The sequence below is a fragment of the Eubalaena glacialis genome, chromosome 2 (assembly GCF_028564815.1).
Source record: "Eubalaena glacialis isolate mEubGla1 chromosome 2, mEubGla1.1.hap2.+ XY, whole genome shotgun sequence".
Lineage (NCBI taxonomy): Eukaryota > Metazoa > Chordata > Mammalia > Artiodactyla > Balaenidae > Eubalaena > Eubalaena glacialis.
In genome coordinates, this window is record NC_083717.1 from 193286504 (window position 1) to 193298370 (window position 11867).

At 47.7% G+C, this 11867-nt stretch overlaps 1 protein-coding gene across 1 annotated transcript in view; it reads right to left on the bottom strand.

Moving 5' to 3' along the window:
* The window catches only part of CDC42BPB (CDC42 binding protein kinase beta), a 119138-nt gene that overhangs the window by 69793 nt on the left and 37478 nt on the right, over positions 1-11867 (bottom strand). Inside the window, 1 exon segment of the mRNA XM_061181309.1 lies at positions 921-1012. Within this exon segment, the coding sequence (XP_061037292.1) occupies positions 921-1012 (92 nt within the window).

Genomic DNA, 11867 nt, shown 5'->3' on the forward strand with positions numbered 1-11867 from the left:
TCATAGGAATGTTGTCCTTTGGTGTATTCTACTGAAGCCCTGCAAATAAAGTAGGGCTGTCATCAGGTGCTGGTAGCAGAAGAATCACCAAAAATATTGAGATGTTTTCTAAGACAGATCACAGGCCTGGTTTCCACTCCTGAGCTACTTCAGAACAAAGCAGCTATCTCGTTAAATTCCTGCTTTGCTTTCTTCCACGTATATTTTGCCCAATATGAAGTGTACGCCGTGCACAACAAATGCTGTCTCCCACTCTGCAGCACTTTAGAGTCACGTCCGGCAGGGCTGTGTCGGACAGAGCACACGCGCTGCTGGACATGACACAGGGCATCTCATTAACCCACACGCACAGCTCCGCAGCCTGGGCGTGCCACAGGCAAAACCTAAGGAGAGGAGTTACTGTAGTTCAGTCAAGCGCCTGCCTGTAAACACACCCGGGCGGGCTGGGCGCGGAGCGGGCAGGAGGGACAGCAGCTCCAGGCGGAGCGGGGGGGCCGCGCAGGGCGGGTCACAAGGACCCGGTGCACAAGCTGTTCTCCTCCAGACACAGGGGGCGGGACTCACAACCGCATGAGGACTGACAGACGGTGGGCAAGCTACGAACAGTGAGCACCACTCTGATGCGACGCTTCTTGTATTTTTTTTGAAAACCGCTGCCAAGACTTTTTTTGATTGACCAACGGATGTTTTTAAAAACTTATCTGTCAGAAAGAACTATTTTGGTCAAGACAATTTTCAGGGCAATTCACCAGTCACCAGCTTTTGTTTTTTCTCTCCTTAACTCTATCTTTCAGATTTTATCCACCAAGAACTCTCCAAATGATACCAATAATTACCTCGTCCCAAAATCAATGTACAGGACCCTAAAACTGCTAGATGGGAGCTGCTAGGCAAAATGAACAAAAATAAGTTTATCTTACCTCACCAAAAGCACCTCTTCCGATTACTTTAATTATTTCGAAGTCTTCTCGATGAAGTTGCATTTCCTTCACCAGTTGTGTAAATGGTTTAGCTACAAATTTAAAAAAGTAAAATTAACTTTAATAAGTTGACAACAGATAAAAATTTAATTGATTGGGGCATTCCATTAAGTTATACTTTCTTTAGAAAAGACTTTACTTTTTAAATGAATGAATACTTTTTAAGACACTTAATATCTGTAAAGTCATTAACATTTGGAAAGTCGGTATTTATGCCAAATTAACGTGGATGTTCATACTGGCACCTGTACTTCAATATCTGTTATAACAAATACCATCACAACAAAGATCCCCTGGAAAAATCATGAAAGCTGAGCTCTCCCCGCTGGGCACCTGTCTGCTCTGCAGGGCGGCACAGGCACCGGCTCACCAGGTCTGTGAGCTCTGGGCACCACCTGCCAGCTCTCAGGGCCACAGGGCAGCTGGGGGGGGACACAAGGCGTTCTCCACGACAACGGGCAACCACCCTGGAGAGACGCGCGGAGCCCCTGACAGTGACGGGGGCAGGGCTGGGAGCAGCACTCCACACCGCTCCCACGAGGTCCGCACACACGTTCTTGAGATTCATTCCACGACCATCCACATTCCAGGAAGAAGAAAACCAAGCCAACTTTCTGTGGAAAGGGACTGGGTTGGACAGTGTCTCCCCAAAACCTGTGAATGCGACCTGATTTGGAAGTGGGGTCTCTGCAGATGTAATCAAGTTAGGATGAAGTCACAAACAGGAATGGGGTGGGCTCTAAATCCAGCATGACTGGCGTCTGCATAAAAATAAGAGATCCGGACCAGAGACACAGAGAGGGGAAAAGTCACGTGAAGATGGAGGCACAGATTCGAGTGATTCAGTTACAAGCAAGGAACGTCAAAAACTGCCGCCACCACAAAAGGCTGAAAGAGACGGGGACAGACTCTCCCCAGAGCCTTCAGAAGGAGCATGGCCCTGCTGACACCTTGACTCTGGACTTCCGGCCTCAAGAACTGTGAGAGAGAAGAAAAATCTCTGCGACCTTACGCCCCCAGTTGGTGGTAATTAGTCACAGCAGCCCCAGGACCAGAAGCCCCGCGCTGTGAGACACCAGAAGCAGCACCTGAGCGCTGACCACCCGCCCTCGGTCTAGCAGCCGCTCCGTGACATCTCCTACACCTTCTTCTCTTTTCACCTTCAGATCTAAATCCCTATGTTTATGCCAATTTTTATTTGTTCTCTACAGATCTTTTTCAAATCCTCCACGATTACAGCTTTGCAACATTCCCATGGTGGGGGGAATGGGCAAAATGTACCAGGGCTCTTTCTGTGTTGTTTCTTGTAACTACACGTGCATCTACAATTATCTCCCCCCAAACCTGCAATCTGGTATTTTCTGGGCTTCTAACTGAGCTCCATGTTACGAATCTAACTCCAAATTTTTTTCTCCTTAAATAGTTGCTTAGTACCACCAAGGTTTGACCACCATGGTTCAATAATGATCCAAGGAACAAAAGCCAGAGCACCAGAAGGTTCTTGGTGCCTATTAATAGGCACCAAGAACAGTAAATACCCACTGGCACAGAGATTAGGGAACAGAACACACAGGCCCTGAATTATTTAGGGTGGGGGGGGGGGTGGGGAAGCCAGGCTAAAGAAAACCCTTGAGCTAGAACTTAAAGGTCACCTATGGTTCATCTTTCTTTCAAATATCACCTAAAATATCCATTCCCAAAAATCCTCATGGAAATAGACTTTAAACAGCCACTGAAGATCACAACCTCTCTTGGCATCTTCTGGGGGAACCTTCCATGGAAGGCAAAATGGTACCTTCCATTTTACTGTGAAGAAAAACAATCCCAACAAATCACCACCAGGACAGCGAGTCTGGGAAGGAGATGATGCCGCTCCGCGCACCTGTGAAGGACCCATGTCACGATCACACTTGGTGTACACTGCCGAAACACTCGCTCTGGCAGGGGTTCAACACAGCATTCTGGACTCTTCTACAAAAACCCCAAAGACTCACAAAACCTGCTGGCCACTGTTTTAAACGTGCAAATCAAACAGTAATTTCCATGGAAATCAAAGAAAATTCCACCCATAGTTGTGCCATGAACCACTTTAACTTCACATGTTCCCATTCCAGCCCCTGACCCGTAGACACGGTCAATGTTTATATAGCTATTTTTGTGTATTCTGCTTTTATCTCATTTCTTACATTTTTCATGTTTCTATACCACTCAACTAACATTTTAACAGTTGCATAATATTTCACTAAGTTGACACACCAACAATTTATAATTGTGTCTACTGAATGGAGAGGTTAAATGTTTTTTTATATTATTTTCTTATGGTGAATAAATCTGCAATGAACTTTTCATGCACACAGATTTTTTACTATTTTAAATTAATTTTGAGGATGAAACTCCAGGACTCTCCAAAGGGCGCTAACATTCTATCTGGTTCCTAACCTGCCTTCCAAGCTGCATCTCCTGAGTCACACCCCCCTCACAGCCACACATTGACGTCTTGTCTTCCTTTGAAATCAGCAGTTCTTTGATGCCTGGCGAGGCGGTGTTCTCCCACATCCGGCTGTGCCCTGTGATGTTAATTATCCATTCATGACACTTGCTCATTAATCACATCTTGATGTTTTTTAATCAACTGTGTAAGCACTTTACTTTGGCTCTGTCACACGTAACAGCTGTAAACACTATTCCTCCATTCTGTTGCCTCTTTTCATCCGAACTATGCTATTTTTATTTTATAGCAATTATTACTTCCAATAAAAGTATCATTTTTAATAAAATCAAATTCATTTTTCCTTTGTCATTTTCTTATTAAGGCTTAGAAAGTTATGACTCGTTAACAATCTGACAGTCAATCCTATTTTTGGCCAAATGGCTTTTAAAAATAGTCAACCCATTATTCATCTGCTGTTTAGAGTATGTTGGAGCACGGTGTGAAGTGTTTATCTTAATTTCTTGTGGTAGCGATCTGTGTGTATGTAAGTGGTCCAACGATACGCTATCCAGTTCTGTTTACTCCTGCCCTACTTGGCAGAAGGAGGCCCAGGGAAAAGCCCTGGCTTCCTTCCATTCAGGAGAGTCAAGTCCTAAGCGGGACACCTGGTCGCCATGCCATCTTAGGAGAGTCATCTGCTCCTCTGTGACTAAATTTTCTTATCCCTAAAATAGGCAAAAAGTCCCTCCTCCCACCTCAGTGAGGGCTGAAGCAGAGAAGCGTGAAGTCCCTTGTGGCGGATGAGACCTGGCTAGCTTTCTCTTCATCTTTTCTTTCCACATCAATTGTCTTACTTGATGTTCCTCGACAAGTTTTTCTCTTACTCTTTTTATAGAACCTGTTTCTGTTGCTTATGCATTTTACACAGCCCTGTACAATTTCCCTGAAATGCATGAACACGGATTTATCAGGGCCAGTCTGATAAACGGGGGAAGAACTATGGAAACACCCCAAATGAAAGCTTGGAAAGATAAAGAAACTAAGAGTCAAACAACAGGAAATCAACTATGTGAACAAAACCTAATGTTTAAAAATAGAGAGCACTAAAAAGGATCCAGAAGGAAAGCATTATTTTTGAAAAATGTTAAATATTTTCACAGTTCTGAGGATACAGTAAAAATATTGTAGTGCTATGTAAAAATCATTAAGACTGCATTAGCTAGAACCAGAATAGAAAATTAAATCACAGCAGCAGACCACCCCACGAACCATACAAGTACTGAGAGGCCATGAAATCACTCTGACAGGAGAGACTAATAAGAAAGACAGAAGGACTTACACCCGTGAAAAGGAGAAAGAGTGACATTTCAAATGGGGTGTCAATCAGTGTCAACACAAATACAAGGTGACCCCACCATCCGGACTGGGTAGAGTCAACAGACAGAAACCACACCAGTTATTTGAAGAAAATGTAACAGAAAGGACTGTTAACTAGGTAACCAAAAAAGTTGAAAGGGGGTATTTCCCTGGTGGTCCAGTGATTAAGACTTCGCCTTCCAATGCAGGGGGTGAGGGTTCGATCCCTGGTCGACCCCCGGTCAGGGAGCTAGGATCCCACATGCCCGGCGGCCAAAAGACCAAAACATAAAACAGAAGCAATACTGTAAGAAATTCAATAAAGACTTAAAAAAAAAAAAAGTTAAAAGGGAGCACTGGATTATCATGAGACAGCAGGTGCAGGAAGCAAAAGCTAGGCTTAGGATTGGGGAACCAAATGCAGAAGCTGGGATTTGTGAAACCTGGGCCAAGGGCCCCGCCCAGCTGAAACTCTTGAGGCTTGGCGGCTGCTGCCGTTTACTGGGGTCTCTAAGCACAAAGGCGGGCCCTAAGGGCTGGGACCCAGGGAGCTGAGAGGGGCACTCGCCAGCTGATGCTGGGGTCTCTGCAAGTGTGGGAAAATGCCCAAACCAGGACCAGCTGCCCACTACCAGAAGACACTTCCTGCCAGGAGGAGGCTGGCTGCTAAGGTGCCACAGAGGAGGGAAGCCGGCAGGAAGCTGCAAGGCCCACCCCCACCCCCGTCTCCCTCTAGCGCCTCCTTTAGGCAGAGCCCAACAGGAACAGGGGTCGGAGCCCAAACTGGGTGATGCTGGGGTAAGGAGGACGTCCGTGCAGGGACAGGAGATTGTTACATACAGAAGGACTGATCACATCAGTAAACAGGTTCAGGATAACGGGGGCCAGCTTCCTCACTGTCAGAAGAGGGAGTTACGAAAAAGGAAGAACAGACCCTACAGCACTGGATTAGAAGTGGAGGCATCAGTGTGAGCTCGTGGTTTTCAGTATGTGGACGCAGAAAAGATGCAGACATAAATGGGTGTGTACACACATATGGAAGCCCTAGCTCTGCCTCTGGAGAGGGCCAGGAGGTGGCAACACCCCAGCAGCAAGAAGCATCACTAGTGACAGATCTTGGTTTCTAAATACCACTCTCCAGCTAAGGGACCAGGACACCTCCATCAAGTCCAGAGGTGGGTCAGGAAAGCACAGGTGAGCCTGGAACATCTTCTTGTGCCCGAAAATAAGAAAGCGCTCAAAGAATGGGAGTGAATCAAAATAAATACGGATAGTCACAGATTATCCAGCCCACTAAATAAAACAAAATCAGGAGTACACACTGATATTAAATACATCAATGTTAAAATATCTGATGAGAAATGGGATATTTACATAGCTTCAAAGTACATCCAAACGAAATACTTGTTGATCAAACAGAGGAAACAGTGCCTGCGCAGCGCAGTCTGGCAGACACTACCTAAACCAAGCGATCAGAGTGATGCGATCAGGGTGAGACTGTGTGTGCCACCCCAAAGGACGCAATGAGAAAAACACAGTGTCACCTCTGTGATTTTCCTGGCAAAGTTATAAAAGCTGAATTTAATCATGAGGAAACGGGAGGAAAACCTAAATTGAAGAGATATTCTACAAAATGACTGGCCCGCAACGGTTTCAGTCATGAAAGTCAGGAGAGGCCAGAGTCCCCACAAAAGGGAGAGAGGAAGACAGCACGGAAGTCAAGTGAGCGTTGGTTCTCAGGCTCCTCTGCTACAAAAGAACAGCAGACTGGGGCTGGGTGATCCCTTGCTAGCTCTGTGTCAATGTCATATTCCCGACCTGGGGCTAGAGAGCAGCTGGGGCTGCAGGAAATACACGCCAAACTTTCAGCGGGGAGGGGGACCATGCAGGCAACTTACTCTCAACTCCCTGAGGCACTTCTTTATACTGTTATCTTCAACTTTTCTGTAAGTTTGAAACTGTTTCCAAAAAAGTTTTTAACCTCTTTTTAAAGATCATCTGTCGCCATTTGGAAAACAGGCCATGAGGGCAAGCATGGAAGGAGAGCTAGGGGACGCCGCTTCCCACAGGAGGTAAGCAGGGCTTGGGGTGTCGGGCCTGGAGCCCCGAGGAGGCCGCATCCGGTTTCCCTCTGGAGGCACAGTCACCTGCGACATGGGTGAAGCAAGAGGAGACTCCAGGATGACTGCTGGGTTTCGAGCCTGGGCAACTTGATGAGTGGGTGCCACTTACTCATGTGGAAAGACCCAGGGATGATCGGGTGGGGTGGGGAAGGGAGCAGTGATGGAGACACTTCACAGTTACTGCTGCAGAGCCTGAGACAGTGAAGAGACCAAACTGATTTTTCTCACAAGATTCTACTGCTGTTTCACGTTTTCAAAAAAGTATCCCTTCAGAACAGCCAGCTGACCTGGGGGTGGGTAGGAGGCAAGAACCAGTCTATGGCTAGGAAACTGGAGCTAGAGCTTACTGGGAGGAAGCAGGGCAGCAGCACTTGAAAAGCATAAATGCTCCTCCACTAAGCCTAGAGCTTGCAATGCTCCTCAGAATACAAAATGTTATCGGCAAAATTTTATGAATTATATCCACTGGGGTGCAACACAGCTTGTCACGCACTCTTAAAACATTCAGGATGCAAAGCAAAACCACAACAACCAAAACACCATTAGGGATTCATTTTAAATATCATTTATATTAAGATTAGAAGACAGACATTATGGATAGCTTGAAGAAAACAGATCAGCTGTAATGCTTAAAATAATGTTTGCTTTTCATGGTGATAATGAACTGGTAGATTCTGAAGTAAGACAACATCACTATTCTAAATTTTAGAAAGAGTAAAATGACCTCTCCTTCCCATGCCCTCAACAAAAAGCTGCCGAGTCAGCAAACACTGGCTGGGACGCCACAGTGCGCCAGCACCGGGACACTATGCTGAGGACAGACGGGCACTGCCGCCCTCCGGCTCAGAGAAGCGGGCGCAGGCCCACTGGCTGGCCCTGCGGGACTCTGCACTCCAGCGACTGCTGGGGTTGACACCCACTCGGAGTCCCGCACCACACACACCCTGACCTGCAGCTGCAGCCTCAGACCACTCCCCGAGCCCCCATCCCCATCCCCGTCCCTCCGATGCAGACCACCATCGCTCCCCTGCTCCTGCAGCTGGTCTCCTGCACCCACCCGCCGCCTCTCCAGCCCTCTAGCCCCACGGCACCATCTCCTCCAAAACCAACACAATCCCATCACTCCCCTGCTGACGATTCCTTAACAGTTTTGCATGGCTCTTCAATAGCATCTAAATGCTCACAGAGCTTGCTGCAGGACTGGGCCCTGCCTGCCTCCCCCTGCCCCGCGTCGCCCCTGTGCCCCCCTCAATCCCACCACACCCGTCTTTCAGCTATTCAGGCCCTCGCTCAACCCTGGGTGGGATACCCCCCCTCCCCGCCCCCATCTCCCCCACCAGCTGCTACTGTCCTCGGGGTCCCTGGCTCCAGCCAGGTGACTAGGTCAGGAGCCTGCTAGCCTTCTAGTAAGTGAGCCTCGCACGTGTATCTGCTCACTGCCATCTTCCCCGCGGGACGGGAGGGCCCAGGAAGGCACGGTCTACCTCCACCTGGTTAACCGCTGCCCCGCAAGCCCCGACACAGACAGGGAACACAAAAGGGAACACAGTGAGCACGGCTGATTCAACAACCAGTCATCAGGAAAGGTTACTCTCTCCACTGGGAGGGCTTTTACTTTTTTCTAAGGTAAGAATATATTCAAAAACTTGGGTTATTTTCCACCAAAAAAAGACTGAATAAAGCTTTAGCCCTTAGATAGCTAAACTTTAATTAGGAAAAAATTTTTCCTAATCTCTTCATTCTTCTACAACCCAAGATTGTCCCCTATAAAACTTCTCTTGATTCCCTAAAAGGCAATGAATCAATCAACCAATCAAGGGCAACCACCGGCAAATATGAGGTCCCAACTGCAAGGGAAAACTGGGAGCCCAGTGTTCCCTTTAAACAGGAAAAAGCTTTGCCAGGAAGGACTGGGGTGGAGGGAGGATCTTCGGCTGAAACTGACTGAAAACAGTTGTGAAATGAGAAACTGACTGCCCCCCCACCCTACCTTTGGTTTGTTTATCAAGAGAGGAAATAAGATCAGACAGGCTGGAAGGAGTGCCCGGGAGGGGCCGTGTCAGGAAAGAGGGCTGTGTCACAGGGCAGCAGCCCGAGGGCAGCGGGAAGCCCGCTCAGCCCGCTCCCCTCCGCGTGTGCCCTGCGTGGCCTCCCCCTCCCCCCGGACCCGGGCATCACCCAGCCTCTCTCCTGACATGGCCGCAGCCCCTTGGCAATCACACATGGAGAACTGGAAACGGTCTTTCAGATTATCCAGTCCAAACAGTACATTTACTAATGAGGAAATGGGAGCCCAAGGGCCAAATGACATGCAGAGGACACGAGGGGCAGCTCTCCTCCCTCCCTAGTGAACAGCAGCTCCGATCCCAGGAAGTTCCCCCCGCCCCCCCCATGATGGAGACCCTCTGCTGCCTGTAGCAACTACCCCCCACCCCCCGCTGGCTGGGTACAGTGACGGGCAGCTCTGCAAGGCGTCTCGTGTAGGGGAGGAGAGGCCGGCACAGCACCCCAAGGACCCGCGAGTGTGGCCACAGGCAGGACAATAAAGCAGACAGACACGAACTCAGCCCCTGCTGAGCACCCACGGCATGAACTCCCCACGGGCCCGGGAATACAGGGCAAGGACCAGGTCTTGATCCAGCACATGGCAGGAAAAGCAAACACTCTTCCACCAGCCCCAGCTTTGAAGGAGTTCATAGTTCCAAAACGGCTTGAAATCTGTTCTCACAGTTCGGATCGCTGATACACCTATGGAAGAATAACACCTACCATAAAGTTTTTGAAAAATGTGCTTAAATTACATTAAATGGGTTTTACTTGTTTTAATAACTAAGATTTTTTGTTAAATGACAGAATACAATCCTTCATAGGGATCCCGTCACAAATCCTTCTCAATGTGAATCAGTTTGAGAGAGCTGAATCTTCCAAGAAGCCCTATTAATTCCCAAATAAAGTTCTCCAAGTACGAACTCTTCCACATAAGCTGATAATCAGGAACTATAATGCTGTGAAGTGAACAAACACTGATTTTAACTTAATGCAATTTAAGATTTTACAGGATTGAAAAGGAAGCCCTTATATGTATATGTATAGCTGATTCACTGTTATAAAGCAGAAACTAACACACCATTGTAAAGCAATTATACTCCAATAAAGATGTTAAAAAAAAAAAAGAAAGAAAAGGAAGCCCTTTAATACTGTGACTCAGAAGACAAGTGAGGTTCAGATTGAGTCAGTGAAAATCTGAGAAGCTGAGGTGGGGAACGGGTGAGGAGGCTGCACTGAGTCAACAGTAAACCAGGGAACATCTCATTCCAACAGGCTGCCTGCCGTCATGTGAAGGCGGTTAGCCTTCCTAGACCCCGCTTGGGACCGACCCGGGGGTCAGTCACGTGTTCCTGCATCTTTGCCTCCACTCCATAGTTGATCGATTGCTTTTCTCAATTCCTTTTCATTTGGTCCATCTTGCTTTGTCATTACTGAAATAAAATCCTATTGCCTCACTACCGGGTATCACTTAGAACTGTCTGCCTTCCTGCCTGAGAGCGGCACGTCCCACTTGAAGCCTCCGATCAAGGAGGTAGTGACCCAGAGACAGCGGGTCTCCCCCACGAGCTGCCGTGGCGCTGCCCTTTGGGAGTCCTTTGTCAAAGCAAAGAACCTGTGTAGAGTGACCTTCACAGCACTCATCTCTTTTCTAAAGCCAATTCCCGGGGCTTCCCTGGTGGCGCAGTGGTTACAAATCCGCCTGCCAGTGCAGGGGACACGGGTTCAATCCCTGGTCCGGGAAGATCCCACATGCCGCGGAGCAACTAAGCCCGTGCGCCACAACTACTGAGCCTAAGCTCTAGAGCCCGCAAGCCACAACAAGAGAAGCCACCGCAATGAGAAGCTCGCTCGCCACAACTAGAGAAAGCCCGCACGCAGCAACGAAGACCCAATGCAGCCAAAATAATAATAATAATAATAAATAATAATAAAAGAAAGCCAGGGCTTCCCTGGTGGCGCAGTGGTTGAGAATCTGCCTGCTAAGGCAGGGGACACGGGTTCGAGCCCTGGTCTGGGAAGATCCCATATGCCGCGGAGCAACTAGGCCCGTGAGCCACAACTACTGAGCCTGCGCGTCTAGAGCCTGTGCTCCGCAACAAGAGAGGCCACGATAGTGAGAGGCCCGCGCACCGCAATGAAGAGTGGCCCCCGCTCGCCGCAACTAGAGAAAGCCCTCGCACAGAAACGAAGACCCAACACAGCTAAAAATAAATAAATAAATAAATTTAAAAAAAAAATAGTAAACCATCTTGATTTGTTTAAAAAAAAAAAAAAAAAAAAAAAAGAAAGCCAACTCCCTTGCTGATGTGAATACAAATATACGTTTTGTTAAAAAAAAAAACAAACCCAGTGTACAACAGCACAATAGGAAAGAGCCAACACCGTCACATCCAGATTTCCCGCTACCCAAAGTAGAGTGCTCCAAGGAAACCTTTCCTAAGCCAAACTGGAGTAAAGCAGCAAAGCAATCACCTTAGGATAGACACATCCTGCTAACTGACGCGCAGAGACAAAGCAAAGATGCTCTCAGACACAGTGCACAGCTCTGGGGAGATGCCGAGTGTGGTTCCCGGGGAGGGAGCCTGGCGGGGGCCCCTGTCACTGCTGAGGGTGCTGCCTCTATAACGGCACTCAGCAAAATAAACACTGACCGGTATTTTCACTCTTTGCCTTTTTTCCTAAAAGTGGAAATCGTCCTAGAATTTCTCTTGGTTGTCAAAAACAGGTAGGTCTTTCATAAAAGCGAAGTGGCAGAAACCTAATTTTTGATGAGTAGGGGATACCTGTATACAAGTCACAAAAATGCAATACAAGTGCAAACAGATGACAGCATTATGCTTTGATGTTTACACCAATGAGACAGCTAGTCTCCAGGCCATTTCTTCTGTGAGTCATAGAGACATCCTATATATGTATATTCTAAATTTA